Below are 22,953 nucleotides of genomic sequence, written 5' to 3'. Positions count from 1 at the left end.
ATGACATGAGTGCTTCACTGATACTGGAAAGAAGAGAAAAGACCTTTTTCCTGTAAAGGGTGTGTGAGATGAAGTTGTAGCATGTTGGCATAAAAGGCTCTTTGTTAATTGCTATTGTGCTAATGATGCTTTGAATATGAATGTTTTGTAAGCAAGAAACAGGCAATGATTCAGATGAGCAGTGCCTCAAAGAAAACTTGAGCAGGACTGGAAGTGAAAGAAAGTCTTTGGCATTTTGCAGTCTGTTTTTGAATGGGTTGCACAGATTCAAGTAGTCAAGACCATACACATAATAAACAGGACACTGAAGCTGTAGAGTCCACTACAAATTTGTAAAAAAAGGAAAAAAAATTATATCACAGTAAAACTGCTGAAGAATTTGCTGACAAATTTGTATGTGTGTGTGTTGTGTCTCTGTCACACGTGCTCTGAGGCATTAACTTTCAGCAAGCTGAAGTGCCTGCTAATCCACCTGGTAGAAATTGCCAGTCTCCGTACTATCAGCCCATATGCCTGTTTTCGTAAAAATATTCTCCCCTATCTTGAATATTTGGTGCATATTTCTAAGTTGGTGACTGTATAAATCTTTGTAACGTGCAGTTAAAAATATCTACCTTTTGACATGTAGCTTTTGGCTAGCTAAAATTTAGGAATTTGCAGATTATTTTAGGATACACAGTATGCATATGTTATGTCATTATGGCATAAGATATCTGAATAATCTTATGTTTACTAATATATATGTATTTCTGTTTTTGAACAGAGGAATTAATAAATAGGCTCTACACATATGAAATTATGAAAGTGTTTTTTTCAATTCAACAGTAGAAAGTGTGCGAATTGTCGTACAGTTTAATACAAATTATTTCTGTTATTCACATACAACTACAGTGGTTAAACAGTATCCTGCTGACAAGAGTAAAATATTGCAGTGAAGTGTTAATAGCAACTTTTATTTCTAATACAGTAAATGCATAAATACATATATACATGCCTTATTACATAATTATGCTTCCAGGGATAATTTAAAGGGCCATTTTGCTATGTATAGAAAATTTGTGGAGTTTCCCTGGGAAGACCTCTTAAAGATTTTTTTTTTTTAATATGTTTAAAATGTTGAGTCTAAATGAACACTTAAATAGTTCGGTATTGTACTTAAGAGAAGCATAGAGAACTAACAGTTGTTGTTTCTTAATCTGCAAGGGGCTATTTCCAAGCTGCAGACTCAGGCAATCAGTGTTTTGTTCAGAGGAACCCTCAAGAAACCCATTGCCAGTTTTGCCTGAGTCAGGACTGTGAACATGTACCGTTTGTATTGTTAAACAATGTAGATATTTCCAATAAGGCTTCCCCAATGCTCTTAAAAAATAAGAGTCAGTTGAGAAAGCTCTTTGCAGACAGTTACTGTTAAAAGAAAACAATTACATTTTTGCAGATGGAGTATTCTAACCTGCTTCCATCAGCAGGTTAAGGTTACAGTCAGGGCCAGGTTAAATTTGTGGGATTTTAAACTCCTGTGTGTGTCCAGTGTTGATGCTTAGTTTGTTTTATTTTGCTTAAGCTTTTCAATGTACAAAAAAAAGAAAGAAAAGGCAAGAATAGGAGATATAAAAGTTAGATGATTAACCTTTAGGAACACCCAGTGTTTTGTTATTGATGTGGCCTTATTGTAGCTGACAGTAGACCATTGAGTCGTTTGGGATTTAATAAGGGAAGATGAGTATACTCCTATGAAAGTTAAATAGGAATCCTATAGAAATAATACTAAAAATCTATAGAACTACCATTGAATTGTATAAACTGCCTTAAGAGTTTGTAGAAATGTGAGCATTCTCTGAAAATCAGTACTGGATGTCTTTCTAAAAGTTGTTATATCTCAACCAGAAATTCTTCAGATTATGACAGAAATTGCTGAATAAACTTTATGACCTTCATAAAGCTGAAGATCAGATCTGATTAATTTAACTTATTGTTTCTTTCCCTAAAATGAATAACTGTCCTGTTTCCTGTAAAGGAGTGCAATGCAAAAAATTAACTTTGTCTCTGTATCCTGACCTTATCAACTACTTTGTGCCTGATGGTCTGGATTTTTACAATTGGAGCAGTTGCTGGAGATACACAAGTGCTTATGGCACCTAATTTTCAGAATTTGTGGTTTAAAAAAATAACTCAGAGTATACTGTCTGTGCTTTTACTATGTCCTTTGGCCCCAACCAACCTACACTGTGCAGCTTTTGACAGGGGATAAGACTCCTGCTTGCAAACACAGTGATCATAGGATGTGAGCTATTGCCTGGCGTGGGAGAGAGGCAGCATCTCCTGCTTTTTCACCTTATTGCCAGTCCTTCTAGTCTGATTTCCCAGAAATAAATTTGAAAATTTCAAATTAGATTTTCTGATAGTGAAGAAGACAGGGAGACTATTGGCTTTTACAATATCTTTTGTGGCTGTTCATAAATTTGCTGGATGTGTTCCAATAAATAAAATATTGCCTGTTAGGTCAAGAAAGACTATTCCTTCTAATCAGTGACTATTTCTGATATAGAGCTCTTTCTGAACTGCATTGTATTTAATGCATAAAAGATCTTAAGAATTTTTATGAAGCAGAATCTGATGAATATGTGAAAATTAATTTGTCTGTGCATTAGGTACCCAAGGTAAAAATGTCCACGCAATAGCTGAGTTTTGAAAATGTATTTTATTTGTCTTTGTAAGGTGTCTGTCTCATGATTTTATGTGCAATATTTTAAAAATAAATTAAAAATAGGAGCCTTATGTAAATATAAGGCAGTATTTGTTTTATTTTTACAAAATATATACATTTTACAATGTATATACAGAGAAAGTTTTGCTAAGTTTTTGCCCAAATTAAGTACAAAATTAGGAAAAATGTTTCAATTCATTTAATTTTGGGAAACAAAGCACTAATGTTTATGTATATATGAGAAGCTGCCTTTAAAAAATTATCTGAATTGTCAGTCAAAAATCGTGTTCTATACAGTCATGATGTCAAACTGCTGTCTGACAAGATGTGTGACTAACTGTGCAGTTGAGATATAACATATCCACCTGTAACAGGATTTCCCATGGACAGTGTATCAATTCAGTGCATGTTATATAAACTAACATCTTTGCTGTATTTAAACACATTTGTTCCTCTGTTGGTCAAACACTGGCTAATGAAAGCAGAAATCATAAGGAAAGGCCAGTTTCCAAGCTATCTGAAGGTCAACATCATAGTTCACTATGGCGAGTTTCCTGGGGCACTGACACAAGTTTCAAAAGAATCCCAAGTGGTTATATTAATTGTATTTTCACTGTGAAAGGTAAAACCATAAAGATGTTTCCCTTCTTTGTTTTCACCTGTTTCACTCATTTTATTAATTACTTCCTTGATCTTCATTCTTGTAGCACTGATTTGTGTCAAAATCCCCAGCATAATCGTAGCTTATTTTTAATATTTGATGAAAGCAGAAAGTCACAGGCTTACCCCAAAGAGCATACAGTTTACTGTAACACAGCATCTAGTCGTGGAATAGGGGGAAATCACTTTGGTGTGAAATAAGTACAGCTTCATTGCCGAGTTTCCTTTTCTAATATTTAAAATTGTTCTCATAACGGCAGTTGTTAGTCTGCTTCTGTGCTAGTCATCACGCTCATTTCAACTCAATTTGCTTGCATGTTCTGTTCTTACATACGTGACAAAAGGAGAACAGAGTTTCCCATTGCTCTGGATGTTGACAAAGGAAGCCTGTTGTACTCGAGAACAGCTGAATTATTAACTCTTTTAGTGGACAATAAAATGTCACCACCATGTCACAGCAGCAATACACATGCTGACACTGGACTTGGAAAGTACCAAAAGCAATGAGGGCCACAGCATAACCACTCAGCTCTATGCTTGTCCTTTAAATACATATGGAGACCATTAACTAAAATTCCCAGAAATAGCTGTTGAAAGATTAAAGACTAAGGTATTTCTATCCTAAAGCACATGGAGTTTCACATTCTGATTCTCACTGCTTTGTCCATGAAAAAGCAGTTGTCAAATGAAGAGTGCTTCTTGTTTTATTTTTCTTTTTTGCTTTTTCTTTCTTTTTATATTTGCCTGACTAAGTATGTGCGGAGTTCACTAAAGGTACCTCATAAGTCTGGGTACATGAGCTTTCCACAGCTAGAATCCCGAGAGGGACCATGATCCATGGCTATCGTTTTGGCATGTGTTTTGTGAGCACAAAATCAGATGCTGTGCAATCACATGCAAAGCTGCAGACAGGGTGAAGTGTCCAGAATTCTTTGTCACCCATATCCATGGGTATTTACACTCTGAGGTACACTCTGTGTTCAGACACTTTTTGTAAGGTTGCTTTTGTAAAGTTACTGCCACCCTTCCTTCACTCCAACCTGATAATCTTTTATTCCCAGCTACTTTCCATTTCACTGAAAACTCTCTACCATGTAACCTAGAGCATATTTAATTCTTACTGTGACTTCCTCCTTTAAATTCTTGCTTTGCTGTGTTTATGTTGATATGTTCACATGTTTCATAGCTAGGAGTTCTTGAGGTCCTTCTCCCTCTTCCACAGCTGCCCAGCCTTCTCTACATAACATATGAATATCTGGTTCTACTTTCAACTGCAGTAAATCTGGTCCTCCACTGCATACTCTGCTCAGATCATCAGGAGAACTGAAACTGATGTACTTCAGGGAAAAAACACCCAAACCATTCTGGTCATTTGCCTTCACTTACCTACATTGTCCTGCTGACTCTGCTTAACAAGTTACTCAAGTTTTTGACTTTACCCATCAGCCTCAGTAGCTACTACATATAGCTTTGGGCTTTCCTCTTTTTCCTTCCTTTCTTGCTTTATTTTTTTTTTTTTTTTATTATCTGTTTTCCTGTTACTTCCCATTATAACCTTCTTGTCTCCATTCTTTAGTATTGTCTTCAAATTCTCTACTTCAGGTCTGAAATTGCCATCTCTCTCCAGTTAAATTTGCTGTTCTCAGTATGCTGGCAGCAAAGTGAAATGTGATGAAAACCTGATTTCTGAAGGGTTCATTGCTGGCATATCACTGATCAGATTTTCAGTAATTTTTACTTTGCTTCCAGCACACTAATTGAATACAGCAGAGCAGAACAGCAGAGGACAGAAACAGAAGACACTGAATCCTGACAAAGGCTTTCTCTAGGGGTAGGTGCTCAATTAGCATCTCTTGTTAGGTAGCAAGTGCTAACTACCCACAGACAATGTAGCACTAGATCATTGAAATGATTGAAAATCATTGAAAATGTACATCTGTGGATTTTCAGACAAGTACTGAAATTCTGGGCAAAGTTGTGGGTCAGCTTGCCTATTTAAACTCACAGAAAGAATCACAGAATATTCTGAGTTGGAAGGTAACCACAAGGATCATCAAGTCCAACTCTTAATTGGCATTTTAATATATAATTAGAAAAAAACATTTAGAAGAGTCTGCAAACACATGTACTGTACCTGAATACAATTCAACATGTAGGTTTTGTCTCTATTTATCATTTATTATAACTGTCAGAATGCTTGCTGTGACCCTGTGAGGTTTAGTAAATGATTCTAAATAAAGTGATTTTTTTTTCTGTTTCTGTTAGACTGCATTATAAGGAGTTGAAAAATATGTGTCATATTTGCTACATTATTTTTCCATGTAAGCAATTGTAGTAATTGTCAGTGAAAGGCTAAAGGGTTGAGAACAAATGCAGATACATATTGCAATCTCAAATGAGAGCAATTACAAACAGAAGAAAACTGGCCCTTGAAAAATAAAATGGAAACAGACATGAGTTGACTGTGAAGCTGATTTTTAGGACACTTTCTGTTTTAGGATAATGTTTCTGTCATACAAGTATTTGAATATCTGGATGTAGACGAATCTATCACTATGTCACTGAATCACATAGTATTAAGGTTTTCAAAGAACTGAAAAGAGAGAGGCCAGATAAATACATGGTTTTTTTCTACACTACAAAAAGTCAGGTATCGTGTTCTGGTGTTTTTACTCGTGTGCTTTTCATTGTTTTTTTTTATTTACTTATCGTTCAGGGCATCATAATGAGGAAATTCTTCTATTTGTAGACATAAACAGGAAGGAACATAAGAGCTGTTGAATTTCATGAGAGTGCTCTTAGAATCTGGATTCTACTTCAGCTTTTGTTTGTTTAATTGTTTTTAAGCTGTCAGTATGTATTTATTTCACACTCTTATGAAGATTCAGCAAAACATTAGGTACCTCTTAAAACTGAAGAGATACCTGGGTGTCTTGCTAAATGCATTAGTTTAAAAGCTTAGTTTTACTTGTTTTAAGTAGTTTTGCTACTGTGGTTTACTAAGTAGCTTCCCATATTCACTGGGCTTAATCCAACAACTTTTTATGCCGGCTTTTTCAGCTAAATTTGTAGAGACCATTCATGTAACTGGCAGGAGTGCCCCTTAGGGAGTCCTAGTTTGGGATGATAATGATGACTGCATAATTTGGAGATCACCTCCTGGATATTATCCTGCGCCTCCTAAATACATGTTGCGCATGGTGCAATCAGCACCATTTCTGATAAACCCAGATTTTCATTCTTTTTTGGGATATAGGTGAACATTGAAGATGTTTTCTCAACCCAGGAGTTGCAATAAGATTTATCCCTCAGTGGAACCATGACTGGGATGAGCTGCAGGAAAAGCCTCTGCCCTGTCAATCAGTCTTTTGATCCAGTCACCTGGTCTCAATTTGTAGCTTTCCTGTAGACCACAGGAGATCACTTTTTCCCATATATTTCTCAATCTCAGCTCAAGCATCTCTCCCAATCTTGACAGCAAGAGCTACATGATAAAATGGGTGTCTAGACATTGCTATATTGCTGTTCTTAGAACTGAATAGTCTTCAGTCTAGATGCTCTATAAATAATTGAGACAAGCTAACTCTTTGTGAATTAGCACTGCCTCCATTTTTTTAAGTGAAGCAGAATGACTGGTGTAAAAGTTATCCAAGGTTTGTAATGTTTCCTTGTTGTATAGTAAAACAGATTGACGTTTGGGGCTTATACACTATTACAGTCAAATTGCTGCTCTAAGGACAGTTCATGATTGCAATGTACACTCTCTCTGAAGGAAAAGGTGACACAGAAAGGTCTCCAGTCTAGTGACCACTAAGAATTTGGAGGTTTTGTTTCCAGTTCTGCAACAAATTCCTGTGTGACCTTCTAAAGTGATTAATCCTAGGGCATTTCTGAACCTTGGGAATCAGCTATGCCAATCACCTTTCTTCAAAGGTCAAGGACAACAACAGTGAAATAATATATGAAGGTCAAAAAGGAAATATTTTCTCCAATGCATACGTTACATCCTGCATGAAGTGCTACAAATTATCATTGAAAAAAAATAATGTGAAGGAGAACATCAGTCTGTAAGAAGTACAACTCTCATTTAAGGAGTATGATTCAAAATGGTATATTCTGCTTGGGGGAAATTTTCTGTACTCCCTACTACAATGAGTCTTCTATTTACTACTTCAGGCATCTGGAATTGACTGATAAACATCAACTAAGCTGTCTTTTGGGTCGTTTTTTTTTGTTGGTTGGTTGGTTGTTTTTTTTCTTTACTCGTGCACCATGGTTTTGCTTATAATTTTTAAATATTCACTTTGCACACTACCTTTTATGCATAGCAGCATGATGTATTCTGAAGTCATAATTTCTGTATCCAAGTGCTGTTTTAATCAATATACTTATTCAGTTACAAAAAAAAGTACCTTTTTATTTTATTTCCAAGTTCATTTTGCAACATTAAAAAAATAAAAAAATACAATTAATTGTAACAATCTGAGTGTTTTAATCTACCACATTTTAGATGGCTGTAAGCTTTTGCATTTACTGCTGCTGAACAAGATTTATCTTAGTTTTTTGCTATCATAAAAATATGATGATTTTCAACTAAAAGATTGACTAGAGATGCAGTAATTGATAATTCCTTGAGTGTAGAGTGAATGTGGGAAAAGGAAGTATAGAAGTAAAGCTGATTTTCTGTAGAAAATATGTATATAATGTTGACAGATGAGAAGCTTAGTGACAAAACTTACTAGTTGCAGTATTTAGCAGAAAGCAATTTGTGGTGTTCTGAAGCACTACTCAGTTGAGCAGTCTTGAATTGGACCATACTGATCATGAATGGAGACTTTTTTTACTAATACCTGGAAATCCATTGCAAATTGCTCTGTCTTACGAAACAGTTAAGATCACTTTGGTGAATAGCTTGACATTATGTTGATACAACCTCTTCTTGCCTCCAACACCTCAAAACTGTCTGAAAAACCCTTGGATAGACTCTATTTGTTCTCCAGTTCAGATGGCATTACCTGGGAAAGCAATTCTACCATATGCTGAGCACTGTCAGTTCCTATTAACTTCAGTTTAAGTGAAGGGGCACAGCCCTTCTTAGGAGATGCAGGGTAGTGTCAGCACAGATTCTTAAGCTGAAATTCAGTTCTTTGCAGAAGGTCTGCACAAAGCCTATGTATCATTTAAGTGCCACTTAATTCTTTATAATAGAGCTCGGAGTGGATTTGAAGAATCTGATAGGCTTTTTGCTCTCTTGTCTGCAGAGGGCTGAATTTCACCCCTAGTGAATATACACAGTAAAAAAGCAACTACAATGCCTCAGGAAATACACCATATTCCTTTGCTTTGACTAGTGTAACTCAGTTTCAATTACTGATGAAAATTCTTTGATACTATGCTGATAGAAATCATTGTACACTTTGCTCTCTCCCTACATTAGTTTAGCTTCACTCTGATATAATGGGCAAACTGAAAAGTGAAAATGCAAAAATAGATGTAGTTTTGCAGATAGGAACAGAACCTCCCTTTTGCCATGGTGTGAGAGAAACTGTGTGTTGGTGAGGCTCCTGAAGCAAAGCAACAGGCAGGTGGGGAAGCAAAATTAAAGGAAAGTGAGAGCCTGTAATGGGGAAGAGACCCCAAGGGGAAGCAGGGTGGGGAGATGAGTGTGGGGAGCTGAGGGGACACAGGGATGCTACACATGTTTGGGATTACTCCTGACGGTGTATTCAGGAATTTTCAAGTGTTAATGAACATTTAATGTTTAGTACTATGGTTTACATTTTTCTGTTACTGGTATTGATCCACACTACTGCTGGCTATGTGTCATTAATAGATTAATAAACCATTTTGATACTATTTTTCTTTTAAACCATATGAACTGAGTAGCTTTTCTCTGCAAAAGCAGTTGTTCTGATTCTCAAGGCCTAAATGCATGAGCTGGTCTGTGTACTTAACACAGAAATGTTGAAGACTTTATGTTCTGTAAAATATTCTTGTTGTGTCCTAAATTTGTGCAGATATAGCCAATACCCAGAGCAAGGACCCCATATATTTGTGATAATACCGGTAGCTGCATTCTGAGATAGCAAGCAAGCAAACACTGAGAGTAATTCACAGAGGAGATACTTTTTTTTTTTTTTTTTAGGATTAATTCAAATTATGTTTCCAGAAAAACCTCCCAGCTGAGATAGTAGAGGCAATCTAGTAGGTATTTCTGAGTTTAACTGACTATTCAGTCTTTCAATGATCCTTCATATTCTTGAAACATTGATAGAAATAGCCGTTTCGATATGTGAACTGTGAAAGATATGCATGCAAATGGGTGAGGTTTGAGTTAATGTTTTACTGAGCTTTTTCTGTTAAACCTGCAACTGAGTGCATGCCTTCACTGAGAAAGGATGAGGCTATTATCTGTTACAGAGGAGATGTTAGTCTCAAAGACTGATATCCAGTTATCAGTAGAGCAGTACCTATGGAGCCTAAACACAATCCAGAATTCTGTGTATTATGTGCTATAAACACTTAGTGGATTCGCTTCAAAAAATTGTAGTTGTGAAAATTATTTCGGAGTCATTCTACCGGTGAGATATATATTGCCTAATGAACAGTACAAATTCCTATGTAGATATTTTGGACCTGAAGTGTTTTTTATAATGAAAATCTTAATATGAATTTCAAATTGAGCTTCCACTGAAAGAAATCAGTGTTTGTTATATTGCTAGACGTTACCTACAATTGTACCGGAACTGAGGACACAAGTTGTTTCATGTCAAAATATTGGAAAGGATTCTATTAAAAGACTTTAAATTGCACTTCTATTTCTTGCCATGATCCAGTGGCATTGCGAATTGTATTCTTAGTAATTCCAAACAGAGAAATTCAGGCTGAATCACACATTCGGGTGAGCATAAAGCTGCAACTCCCACTGGGATAGATATGCATTTTAATCTCCTTGGACCCCGGGTTAATTTGGTGCAGTACAAGCTTCTTGTATCCTTATCTTGCCAAGTCTTTCTCCTGTAGTCCTCTTTTTGGTAGACTTATGACTATTGAAGGCATTTTGTGTGTATTAGTGTCTCACATCAACACAGAGGGAGGCATGGTCTGTATCTCTGTGTGTGGAACAAGGTCTGGCCTTGAGTCCTAGGACACTTATGTACAAATTGAAGTGGTGAAGCTTTCTTGTAGTCCAGCCAAGGATTGATGAGATGATCTCTGAAGGAACTGAAGATATACATATTGTGAGCCTTTCAGTCTAAGCAAAAGTTAGTTTAGGAGACTTTACCTTGTTTAGCATGAGTATATGGCACTCTGCAAGGGCGTGTATCGCTGTATAAGTATTTTATGAAAAACATCCCAAACACCTTAGTCTACAATTTTGTCTGCCGGGGGAGAGTGAAAGAATAGCAAAATACCAGATGTTACTAATATTGTTTACTATTCTATGAGAGGGAACTCAGATACTACAAAGGTGAACTCAAAAGTAGTACTACACAGGTAAACTCAAAAGAAGTAGTACTACACAGGTAAACTCAAAAGAAGTAGTATTATAGTCCAGAAGGAAATCTACAAGTATTAAAGCTCCTTTTCTCCCTGCCTTGAAGAAAAATTTCTCCCTATAACTCCTTTGCTACTTAAGCTACTATAGATACTTTTGCTGCTCTATAGCTGCTTTATTGCAGCTAGAGCTCTGTTGTTCCAGACTACTTGCTGTGTGTGACTTTTGAGGAAATTTTGCAGATCCAGCTTGGCAGAGACACAAGCATTAAGAGGAGACATAAAACACATATCACACCATCTTTCAATTAAGGACCTTCCTAACTAGACTTCTTTTCCCTTGTAGTAGGGTGTTTATACCTGTCTTGTCCCTCTGCTTGTTATTGCCTTGTCCATGATTTCTCAACCTTTGCTTCCTTCAACACCTCTCCGCCTTATGTTCCTAGTTTCTGCCCCTAACTATACCCCTACCATTGCTAGTATTACGGAGTTTCACAACTGCTGTGATTATGTTGACCTCTCTAACTTTTTATTATAGCTTTTCTCTTTGCACTGTATGTACTGTGTCTATTTACACTGTGAGCACATCAGAATAAGGAGTGTCTGTTCAGGTTTAAGGAGAGTCTAACACAATGGATCCTGGTTGTGGGTCACTTTTAGGCTACCATAATGATTACTTAGGACAGTAAGGCTTCAATTGTTAGCCCTTCCAGCAATGTTTCCTTGATTGGAAGGAGCATGAAATAGGAAAAATAGCTAGTTTCTATGTTCTTTTGTTTAGTAATAGAGCTGTCTTTTGTTTTATTGCTGGTTTTTAAGTTTGAAATGAAATTTGTTGGCACAGCAGGTGTTGTAAATAAGTTTGTAAATTGCCTAGAGCTGTCTACATGATAACCTATTGCTGAATTATCAGATGATGAAAATAGACAAGTCAAATGAGAAAGTGTTTAGAGATAAGTGAAATATGAATTCTCCTGCCAATTGTTTTTGGTTTTGTTTTTTCTTCTTCCTTTTCTGTTCCATAGCACGAATTATCAAAACAAAACAGTGGTGTGAAATGCTTCCATGTTTAGAAGGAGAAGGCTGTGATTTGCTAATCAATAAATCAGGCTGGACCTGTACGCAACCAGGAGGACGGATAAAGACAACCACGGTAGGTCACTTCTCGGTTCTATATTTCTTTAATTTTTCCATTGACTTTAGTTTATTGAAAAACAAAATATGAGACTTTAATTGTTTTTCAGCACAGTTATGCAAAGCCTGTTGCCTTATAATTAATCTGTGTACCCAAGTGTGCATGTTGAAATACACAGCAAAGTTATCACTAACCATAAGATTGAAAAGAATAACAAAGGAAACTGTGTCATTCCAATGGTTACTAAGAGTGGAAATCATATCAAGGTTTTCTTAAAAGGCACCAGTGGTTTAACATTTGTATGGATACATTTGTATCCAGCCTGAAGACAGCATCCTATTGCTTCCTTGTACATGAATTTTCTTACGCTGAGGTAGTGTAGGATATAAAACTGAACACATGGTCTAGCAAGGCAAAAAGAAAGCTTTCACTGGGAGTTCCGGAGAACATATTTTTGCTATTCCCACTATACTGGAAAAGCAAATTGCACAGATCTTTAGTTTTCAGTGAGACCTACAGAAAACATAGCAGAAGATCCCTTCTTCCAGTTTTCTTTTAGTCCTGGTTTGTTGATAAACCCCTCAGTTCTCTGATTGGGTGTCTTGGGGCATGTGCTTTTAGTGAAGCTGAAAGTATATATGACAGTAATAGTTTCTATGGCCTGTAATATATCAAACAGATTTCTAGAAAATGATCTCAAATGCCAGTAATTCTTTGACTTAAAAAATGGAAAAAATCTGAAGAGATATAATAGAGCAATTTTCTGATAGCTTGCTAGACCTCTTGAAATTATTTCCACTCCTTATAATCTTTTTTTAGGTTTACAGGGAACTTGAGTGTAATTTAAATAAGTGCAATTTCAAGAATATTTAGTCTTAAAAGTACTTATCAGTGAGGACTAAATTAAGACCCATCATTCCCTGCACAATTTCTCTGTCTGAGCAGGAGACAGATAGCAGTATAAAACCTTTTATTGTTTTAGAATGCATGTATTTTGGAAAATTAATGTAATTTTCACTTTTTAAAAAGAAGGAAGATTTGATTGTGCTTTATGAGATACAAAACAAATTTTATGAATTGTCTCTGTTTTGATTCTTCTATATTTACCAGATATATTATTCATTATTGACAGGACTACAAAACTTAACTCAGTCTCTGAGGCCTTACTTAGATATGGTTTGCCTTTAAATCTTTTGCATTCAAGTAATGTAAAAGTGACATAAAAAAACAATGGAAGGAAATTGCTTTTTTAACATTAATGCCAGCTTTCAAGGGCAAGGAGATCTAATATGGTAGCTTTGTCATACTTGAAATATAGTCTTAAATCTTGTTAATTTAGGGGTTTTTTTTCTGTATCTGAGGTAAACGGAAAACCCATGTACTGTGACACGTTGCCAGCCATCATTTTAGTTCTTTATTTGATGTTTTATGCTAATGGCATGACTGAGTAATGCAAAGTAAGCACAGGATTTATCCTTCAGTTTCTGTCTTTAATGAAGTGATTCAGATATGCTTTCAGAATAAACACCAGAAGCCTGATTCTGAACTCTTACTTGTGTGTATAGCTCTTTAATGCTATTGACATGAATAGAATGACTCATGAATTTGATTAATGTAAATGAAATCATAATCGTGCCCCATCGGTAAAATTAAGGCCATGGCAAGTGTAGTATTATAAAACAGACTCCCCACACAGATACATCATTGTCATTGGTGAGGAGAGATTCTGCCAGAGAGCCAACTGTAGAACAGCTCTGAGCATAAGCCCTCATCTAACATCAAGCAGTTTTCAACAGTTGGTATCACACATGCAGACACACAACAAACACACAGTACTTTTCAGTCAAGCCAGACTAGCAACTCAGAATACTTATAGAAGCACTGAATGCAGAAGGGGGAGAGAGAAAAAAAAAGAACAAAAACCCACAAGAAACTCTAGTCTATAATACAGTATTAATAACATATTACGAATTAAAAAAAAAAAATAGGTTCTTTAGCCACTTGGTTGAAGGGTAAGTTTTGGGCAGTAGTAGTCGATTTGGAAACTATGTCTTAGGATGACTCCATCAAATGCATGACTGTGATTAAAAGAGAAAAACATTTCTAACCAAAACCATGAGACACTATTTGCTGTAGCAATTCTCTCAGACCAACAGCTGCTAATGCAGTCAAATAATTTCTATTTCAGCTCCTAATCAACATACATGAGTTACCAGGCCTAGCATAGTATTTAAGTGTGCTGGGAAGGGCAAGAAAATTAAATTAGCCACCAGGTAGTATGGGGAAATAAATGCCCAGACATATTGAATTAGTTACTTTACATTGCTATTAAGTAGAAATAATTCTTGACCACAGCTCCAGCAATAGCCAGGTTAGGTCCTTAGATTTTTAACTAAATTTTATTTACGCACATATGTTAATTTTATATTTGCAGGACTTTCCTGATGATATAGCTTGCATCTTAAAGATATTTTTGGTAGTCGGTCTTGTGTTATCATAGTGGTAGTAGATCATATAGCAGAGATATCACTGTTTGGTAAATGCTGAAACAATAATTTGCCACCCATACTAAAACCAGAGTAATACTGAATTTGGATGAACTGAGACCAGCTGTTGTGATAATACCAGCTTTTGCACTGATTCCAGGAGGTTGTGTAGAAGTGCAGCCTTTTAAATACTGAGCTTAAAAGTAGCACGTAGAAAGGTAGGACAAATAGAGATCTTATGTAGGACATGAATTTCCTTTTATGTGAGAATATACTTTAGGACTCATAGTTAAATAAGTTTCTAACAAAAAAAGGAGGAAATAGGTTTCCTTTTCTGTAGATGAGTTTAACATTTAGTATTTTTTCCATGAAAATTCCAAGCAAAGAGCAAATGAAAATACCCATTGCTGCAGAGCAAAAGCACAATTTCTGTAAATTGTTTAGAAAGGGCTGCTGTTACTTTATATTTTGTGTCAAAATTGTTTACACTTTCTACACAGAGCCAGATTTTTCAACTGCCTAGCACTTTTTGTGATCACTTCTGGAAATAATGCAACCAAATCAGAATTCTGTCCTCACATGGGTAGCAGTGTTTTATATCCATCTTGTGCTCTCTTTGCACAGGCATAAAAGACTACACAAGGTGCAAGGCAAAGGAAAATCAGACTCAAAGTATATTCTAAATGGATCTGGATGTCACTTCTGCCCTGTTGTTCTTTCTACAAGGTGTGAATGAACCAAAGAGTTTTCATCTGCTAAGAGGCTTTTAGAATTGAGGACTGACTGGGCTAACTGCCAATCTATGTATTAAGAGGATGACTGTCAATACATGGAAACAATATGGGAACTTGTAAAAGAAGATAGCAAGAGAATACTACACAATTGTTAGCTATTTCAACATATAAGTACTTTCATATAACAAATGTTCTTACAGTCACTTTAAAATTTCCTGCCTTAAAATTTGTTCTCCCTTTGCTATCCTTATTACTCTTCCAATTATTTATCAAAAATTAAGCTATATGATTTTTTAAAGTAGTGCCAGGAGATATGCCTTTTTTTTTAAAGATGTTGCTGAAAGGCCTGTCTATTTTATATTTCAAGTATAAAACTTGCTAGTGTATAGATGAGAAGATACACAATGTATTGGTTTTACAGGGGAGATTAATTTTTAGCACCAAAGTGTGTATATGTTGCCAATGATCCATCACTACCTAATTGTTACTTAATTAATTCCTTCATCTACATAATATGATTTCAATGCATGGAGCTTAACAGAACATTCATGCACCAGTTTCTCGGTAGCTAACCTTTTAAACCTTTGTGATTTTACCGCTAAATTAGCTGAAGTGGGAAATTAAGGAATGTGGAGAAGCTAAGAGAGAGCTCACGGTGGATAAAAGGTGTAATTACTCTGACATGGAGCTCAGTGCTTAGCTGGTAAAATTTACTAAGGATCTAGCTTCACCAAGGGACCTGACTTTCTTAATAGAGTTTACTTACACACAGAGCAACTTAGCATTCCCTACCATTAATATAAATGACATGCTGGCTGGGTTGGAAAGGAAATTTGTTCCTTACCCTGAAAAATACAATACTTATTTGTATTGGCTGCAATTTAAATCAAGATTTTTCTGCAAAGCTTTATCGTACACATATGTATGATAAAATAGATAAAATATACTGGTTTGCTTCTCATCACTGACTTATGAGCAATGTGTTCTCATTCATAACATTACATTCAAGGTAAAAAGATAAATATATACATATATATGTTACATATTTGTAACATACTTGAGAATTTACTTTTTTTTAGACTGAAGACCAGCTGGAAATGTCCTGAGGCCATGGTCTACTGGTCTGAGCTTGGGACTGGGAGCCAGAAACTCCTGAGCTCTAATCCCGGCTCTGACAGTGACTCCCTCTGTGGCCTTGGGTAAGTCACTGAACCTCTCTGCCTCAGTTTCCCCAGCATTAAAAATTAGATTAACAATTCTTAGTTCCATACTTTAGTGAATTTGGGAGTCCTGACTTAACATTTTAGAGGTTTTGAAATTCAGAGTAACTTTAAAAAAAGCCACTGTTATTTATAAATGTCCTTATTGGTGATATTCATGTTGTTGTTAGGTATTCACATAACTCTGGCATTCCTGTACTTAGTCTCACCTGCATTTCAGCTCTGAGTGTTTCTAAATGTGCATTTCACATCTCCACAGGTCAGCTGATTTTGCTTGATTAAGCTGATTTTGCAAGTATTTTGATATCCTGCCAGTTCTAGTTCTGTGTCCTTCTGGGATACAATACCTACCAAAATAAGCTTTCAGGCAACACCAAAATAGAGCAGTGGAATAAGGCATGCATGCCATGCCAAATCAAGTTTCCCTCTTCCCCTTTGTTAGAAGTGGTCAATTCATGAAACAGATACAATAAATCCACTTGTCAGCAGTTCATCTACTAAGTTCCTTCACTGTCCTAACTGTAACAGGAACACTAGATACAGACCAAGACTACAGAGGATACTTTTCAGGAGGCTGGTGTATCTCCTCATCCTAATCCAAAGAATGGCTTTTAAAAACAAGCAGGCAATTATGATCCTGAATTTTCCATCATTCATGGCCAACTGTTGGGGAATCAGAATCTTTGGCTATATTTAAGCTATAGGACCATTTTTGCTTAAAGTCCATGAACATGCATGATTGTGAGTGCCTATGTCTTCTCTTTTTTTGTGTGTCTCTTTTTGTGATGGCATGCCTGCACTGCCTTGCAAGAGATTTTAGCAGCAGCAGAAAGGGCTCTCACAAATGCGCTTATGTGGTGAAATGGATCATTAACTCTTTCAGGTCATCCTCAGATATACTTACTCTTAATTTCTTATTGTCACTAAGAATCATCTCTATTCTTAACTCCTGCTGTCAGCCAGTTAGAATTTCATGAGCTCTGAGACTATTGCTTCACTAAGCATCATGCATCACAAAGTCCTTTAAAACTAACTCAGGTCTCAGTAGTGTGGTTCTGAAATTGATATTTGAATAAAATTTTCCGAGGCCATACCACATAACTGGAAGCTAGCCTGAAATACCTTTCAAATGTTAAAACGTTTATGTATTCTACCTCTTATATATACATATATGTACCAAGTCAAGAAAGGGTAGAACATGAACACCTTCTGCAGAATGTCTTTGGCAGATATGTTAAGATCAAAGAAGTCATGATATTTCGATTTATGACTGTACATATGAACTACCAAAACTAGGTTACTTATAATTAACATCTCATTCTAGTGTAACTGCATGTCTACAGGATCAGCCCTAGTCATTGTCCAGTGGTTTAGCTGAGCTTTCTAATATTTTGTCATTAATTTGATGCTCTTCTCAGCAGAAATAGCTTTGATTATGAGACAAAATGCCAGTTCTTACCATATCATAGCCATGTGCTTCAGTGTGCACTCTATAGATCTGTACCCCAAGGCCTAAATTCAACCTGTTGTTTATTTCCATGGCTTACAAGAGATTTTTATGCTTTGAACAGTTTCCACTACTCATTGTTCACAAAAGGTATCATAATTTACAAATGGGTCTTGATTGCAGTACTAAAACTAGATTGCTTTCCATTAATTTCCAAGCAAGTTAGTATGGAAATTGGATGTCTTAAGTCTCAGAGAGGTTAAAAGTTAAGTTTCTAAATCCTGTGTTAGAAAAAAACAGTAGCTTGAGACAACTTACAAGCAGAGTGGTGGGATGGTCTTCATGGCCCCATATTTTAGGGACTTCATGCACTGGGGAAACTAAATTAAAATAAAATTCTCATGATGCTGAAGCCCCTCATAAAGGCACCATGCTATTCCTATTTTGTAAGCTGTGCACTTCTTTGTCATACGAATGTACTGAAATCTGCACATTCTATTTTTCATCATCCTTATCAAAATGCACTTCTTTGTTCAAATAACTGATCTTCAAGTCCTAAGCCAAAATACTAGCAAAGGTTTTGCGACTTTTATAGACTTTATGTTGAAAGGAGCTGTCAGATACTTGAAGAACTACCTTAAAGATATAAGGTGCCTTCCTCTGTCCTGAATACTGAATACTGGCTCTACTAATGTTCAGTGATTCACACTACCTGAAAAGATCACAATTTACTCCAAGAATAATGTACAGTAAAATGGCAGGGTAAGTTGAAATCATAATTTGTTACCTTCTCAAATGATTCCTTTAAAGAAGATAGGGGATATAGGAGTTTTTCTTCACTTTCAGAACATGTATTTTCCAGTTATAATGGGGACTTATAATATCTCCATTTTTATTTGTCTTTACAAAGTTACAGAAAATATGAATACCTATTTCTGCATGGGCTATTTTAAAGATATTACAATTCCTGTGCAAATAATTAAAATCACTTTTCAGATAGATAAGCTTTACAGATATATAATTTCTTTCAGGATTCCTTTTTCTTATTTCATGTTTGGAATTTGCTTCTAGCGTTCAGTCCAATCTTACAGTGCTTACTTAAGGACAGGGAAGTTTCAGGTTCAGTGAGAAAAACTGGTTTCTGTTTAATGCTTAGGAACTATAGTTTTTCTTTATGATATGGATTAATCTATATTTAAAACCAGTTAGTTCATTGTAAAATGAGCTACATTCTGATCTGTCTTGAGGTCTGAACTGTCACTTTCAGTAAGTAACAAAAGCTGATTCTACCCAAGGCAATAATATTAAGTTTCCAATCATCTGTTTCATGGTTTTGTGGAACAAATTCTCGTTTCAGTAAAAAAGCCAAGCAAAAAATTCGTAGGTTGTTTTTATTTTATTCTATACTTTGAAAGTAGAATTCTGAAATGTAAATAAAACTACATATGCAACTTGGTGATTTCATTGACCACTATGTCGTAGTGCAAACCTACCCAATAAATTATGGACATCTAAGAACGTTCAAGTGTATCCAAGACTTTAAAAGCTGCATTTTAAGGAATGCCTAAATTGTTAAGTTGGTCCTAATTAAAAAAAAAAAAAAGTTGAATTTGAAATTCTTTCCAAATTCTATAATTTTCCAGTATACCAGTAAAAATTATGGGTTTTTATGAGGTAAAATTCTCATCAATATCCTCAAAACCAAGAAAAGAACCTACATTTTAAAAATGGAAGTATCAGGACATAGTTCACAGATTCAGTTATCTGCATGGCAAAATAGCAGGCCCATCAAAGAGTGAAGAGGCTAATAATAGATTTCAGTATTATTGCTTAGCACTTTAATTACCATTCACATTTAGGTAAACCTTTCCAAATACTGAAATAGCATCATAACTGGTCTAAGAAATAAGCATCTCAAGAATTAGTACTGAGATGGACAAAAGGGAACAGATAAACCAAGTTTATATTAATAGTGGTAATATTGGGTCTTTTTTTGTTTGACAATTCTTAGCATAACAGAGGGACATTCTAAATCCGATTTAGTTTCCTCAACTTATCATTTTAGTGCATTCAGATACTTAAGGGTATTGAAGGCATCTATCATAGGGTGAGGATACGTGACATAGAACCTGTAGACCAGTGCCTTTGTGGGGCGACAGCTGAGTGACATGCAGAAAATGCTAGTTTATTAGTTGTGTTAAGCAACTAAATCTCACTCCTCATCTCCTAAACCAGACAATTTGATACAGCGTTGCCCACTCCTACCATATATGTTTCGTTATAGATTGATATTGTCTGAAGGTTCTGCTTTCTTGCATGAATATGAGAAAATCAATTTTCACTTTAGAAGTGACTGGAAAGAGTCTATCGGAGAAAACAAACATGAAGATAACTTGTGCAATTTTGTGCTGTAAGTAGCACAACACACTGTAAGAAGTGATTCAATAGATGCTGTATGCCATGTAGTTGAATTAAAGTGAACTGCAGGATACATTGTAAATGTGGAAGAAAAATAGATTTGAAATGCAAACAGGGACGAAAGCTGGAAAAGGCAACAGAGAACTTGAGTATATAGTTTAAATCGTGTATTTTCTGGGCATGTAGTGTAAAATTATGAAGGCTGGGAGCTGGTATGTTGGATCAACATCGAGAATTTAAAAATGCTAAAGTTGTTGCACACCAGTTTCACACAATGAAAGTGTTCATGCCACAAGTGTTAGAAGATGAAGTTGTTGCACATGTATATCCATTTTGGAACATTTCCATTTTTAAGAATATCCCCAAAGATTTCTGTTAAATCATGCAAAGCAAGCTAGAATTCTTGGACTGAACAAAACAGGCAATGAATAAAGAAAATGAAAAATGTTATAGTTCAGGGATTTTTATAATACATTTGACGCATTATTTCTTAAAACCATACTCGAAAATTAATTCAGAAAGGCATGTCACATTGAAAACTGTCATTTCAACAAGATGCTGATGGAGGACCTGTGAACAGTGCATAATAACACTTAACAGGAGTGTATTGATCTAGGTCGAGGTGGCCCAGGAAGTGACAGACTTGAGAAAGGTCTAATGTTATTTTATTAAGAATGGTTTCAAAAGGATAAAAGATGTTAAGCTCTTAAGTGTTATTGAAAATCTGTGAAAGGTAGACACATAACAGACATTTCTGTTTTCCAGTGTTCCCCTGCTATATTTTCAGTAACCATTTGGAATAACAATACTCAGTAGTATTATGTCTGCACATACGTTTCTTTACCTTGGTGGCAGACCTAAAGGATGAGGTTGCCAGTTTTTTGATCTAGTTAACTCCTGCCTGTGAGGCTTTGTTCTCAGCTACTCCTTTTGTTCACTTGCATATGAGCATGGTGGGGTATGCAGAAAGACAACTCAGTTTACAGAGTCGTGGGAAAGTGATAGCCCAAAGCTGAGGCTATTGCTGCTTTTCATTAGACCTTAGCAATCTCATTACATGGCAGAGACAGGAGTTTGGAAGTGAACAAAACTGACTGCTCCTTAATCCAAATAAAGCCAGGCAAGGGTGGGACAGTAAAATCAGTCAGCAAAATATAGAATAAGACCTTTTCTTTCAACTGACAGTGCAGCTTCATGGTAGCCTAAACCAATCTAAATCCAAACTACTCCAGACCTATTCTCCCAACCCACTCTGGCTGTATATGTCTGACCTCTATTTTGGTCAGACCCTAACTGCTTGTGGAAATGTCTGGGATGCCAAACAGGCACCACTTTTTCCCAGGTTGTCTTTCAGCCACATCAACTTCTGATTGTGATACTGCAGATCAACTCAGAATAACAAGGATACAGAGATACAGAGCAGTTTAAATTTTTCTAGGCCAATATCTGTGGGTTCCGTCTGCCTTTATTACATAGTTCCAATGCCTTTTGTGCCATCACAACTGCTGCTGGATACCTAGTTAGTTTCTTTTCAGACAGCACTGCTATTCTTCCCCATTTGCACTTACCAAAGAATTCTGAAAGTTGCCTCTGAAGTAAAGACAATTGCATTAAATACATCCCTCATATGACATATACTGGTGTACCCCTTCATGAAAGGGATAAGATGTTTGAAAGTCCATATCCTAAAGTGTGGAGAATGTTGTGCTTCTCTAGAGCAGGGATTTTAAAGGTAGCCTCTCTAATATATTTACTTTTTTAAAATATTCTTTTCTCTTTTGTTCTTTTTCTTTTTATTCCTACCTCTTTTCCTTTTTCTCCATAATGTCCTGAGAATCTCTTTTGAGAGTGATTTTTCCCTTACAGAACAATTTTTAGAATTGTTCTAGCCACAGAATAGTTATACAATCTGTGGTGTGGCAGTGTCAAATATGTAAACAGAAACAAAAAGTTGTCAGGGTTATGGGAGGACTGATATTTAATTCTTATAACAGTAGAGGTAGCCTTCCGAATCCTTTCTCCCTCGATAGCCCTTGTAGGTGATTTGTCACCCATCTGAAAAACACTTAAGGCTAGATGGGGTGAGGTTGATTTGTCATGTTTATTATGACTAATCACTGATAGATTTTAATGAAGGATAGTATTTTGCAGACTTCTGAGGTAAATTCTTGCCTTTCATGTGAAATGAGTCATACAACTGAAGGTACATTTAGCAGTGTAAGTTAGTGATGGTACTACCTAAGGTATAGGGATTACTGCAGCTGAGAGGTGTGCAGTGATGCTTTGAATGGAGAGTGAACATCCTGCTGTAACATCCTCTGTATGTTTGACACACAAATCCAGCATGAGAAAGATCAGGTACAAGCCAATTATGAGAGTTTTCACTTGTCTATGAGATTTGACACACCTGGGGCTTGGACTAGGACATAAATTATATGATGAAATTTCTTTCTAAGAATTACAAATTTTGAATGGAATGCACAACTGGGCACACCCTAAGTGTCTGAGCAAGGACCTGAGCAAATGTGCCCAGCTGTACCATCCAGTCAGAGGAGTGGGTATATCTGAACCTTCACCAGGACATTGAAATTTCTGTCTTTAGTGGTTATCTAGACAGGTTAAGTATCTCCAAAAGACAATTAAATCTCTTCA

At 36.0% G+C, this 22,953-nt stretch overlaps 1 protein-coding gene across 11 annotated transcripts in view; it reads left to right on the top strand.

The window, feature by feature from the left end:
* The window catches only part of FAM19A5 (family with sequence similarity 19 member A5, C-C motif chemokine like), a 416,518-nt gene that overhangs the window by 329,726 nt on the left and 63,839 nt on the right, over positions 1–22,953 (top strand). For 7 of the 11 annotated variants that reach the window (XM_017811596.1, XM_017811595.1, XM_017811598.1 and 4 more), the window contains one exon: positions 11,887–12,014. In XM_017811596.1, coding sequence (XP_017667085.1) covers positions 11,887–12,014 — 128 coding nt within the window. Of the gene's footprint in view, positions 1–11,886; positions 12,015–16,295; positions 16,416–22,953 lie in introns of all 11 variants that reach the window. The other 4 variants (XM_017811592.1, XM_017811594.1, XM_017811599.1 and 1 more) reach the window with 1 other exon arrangement.

Source organism: Lepidothrix coronata, unplaced genomic scaffold (genome assembly GCF_001604755.1).
Source record: "Lepidothrix coronata isolate B3197 unplaced genomic scaffold, Lepidothrix_coronata-1.0 Scaffold32, whole genome shotgun sequence".
NCBI classification, from domain to species: Eukaryota; Metazoa; Chordata; class Aves; order Passeriformes; family Pipridae; genus Lepidothrix; species Lepidothrix coronata.
The sequence above is the reverse complement of the archived record's forward strand: the minus strand, read 5'-3'. Positions and strand labels throughout refer to the sequence as shown.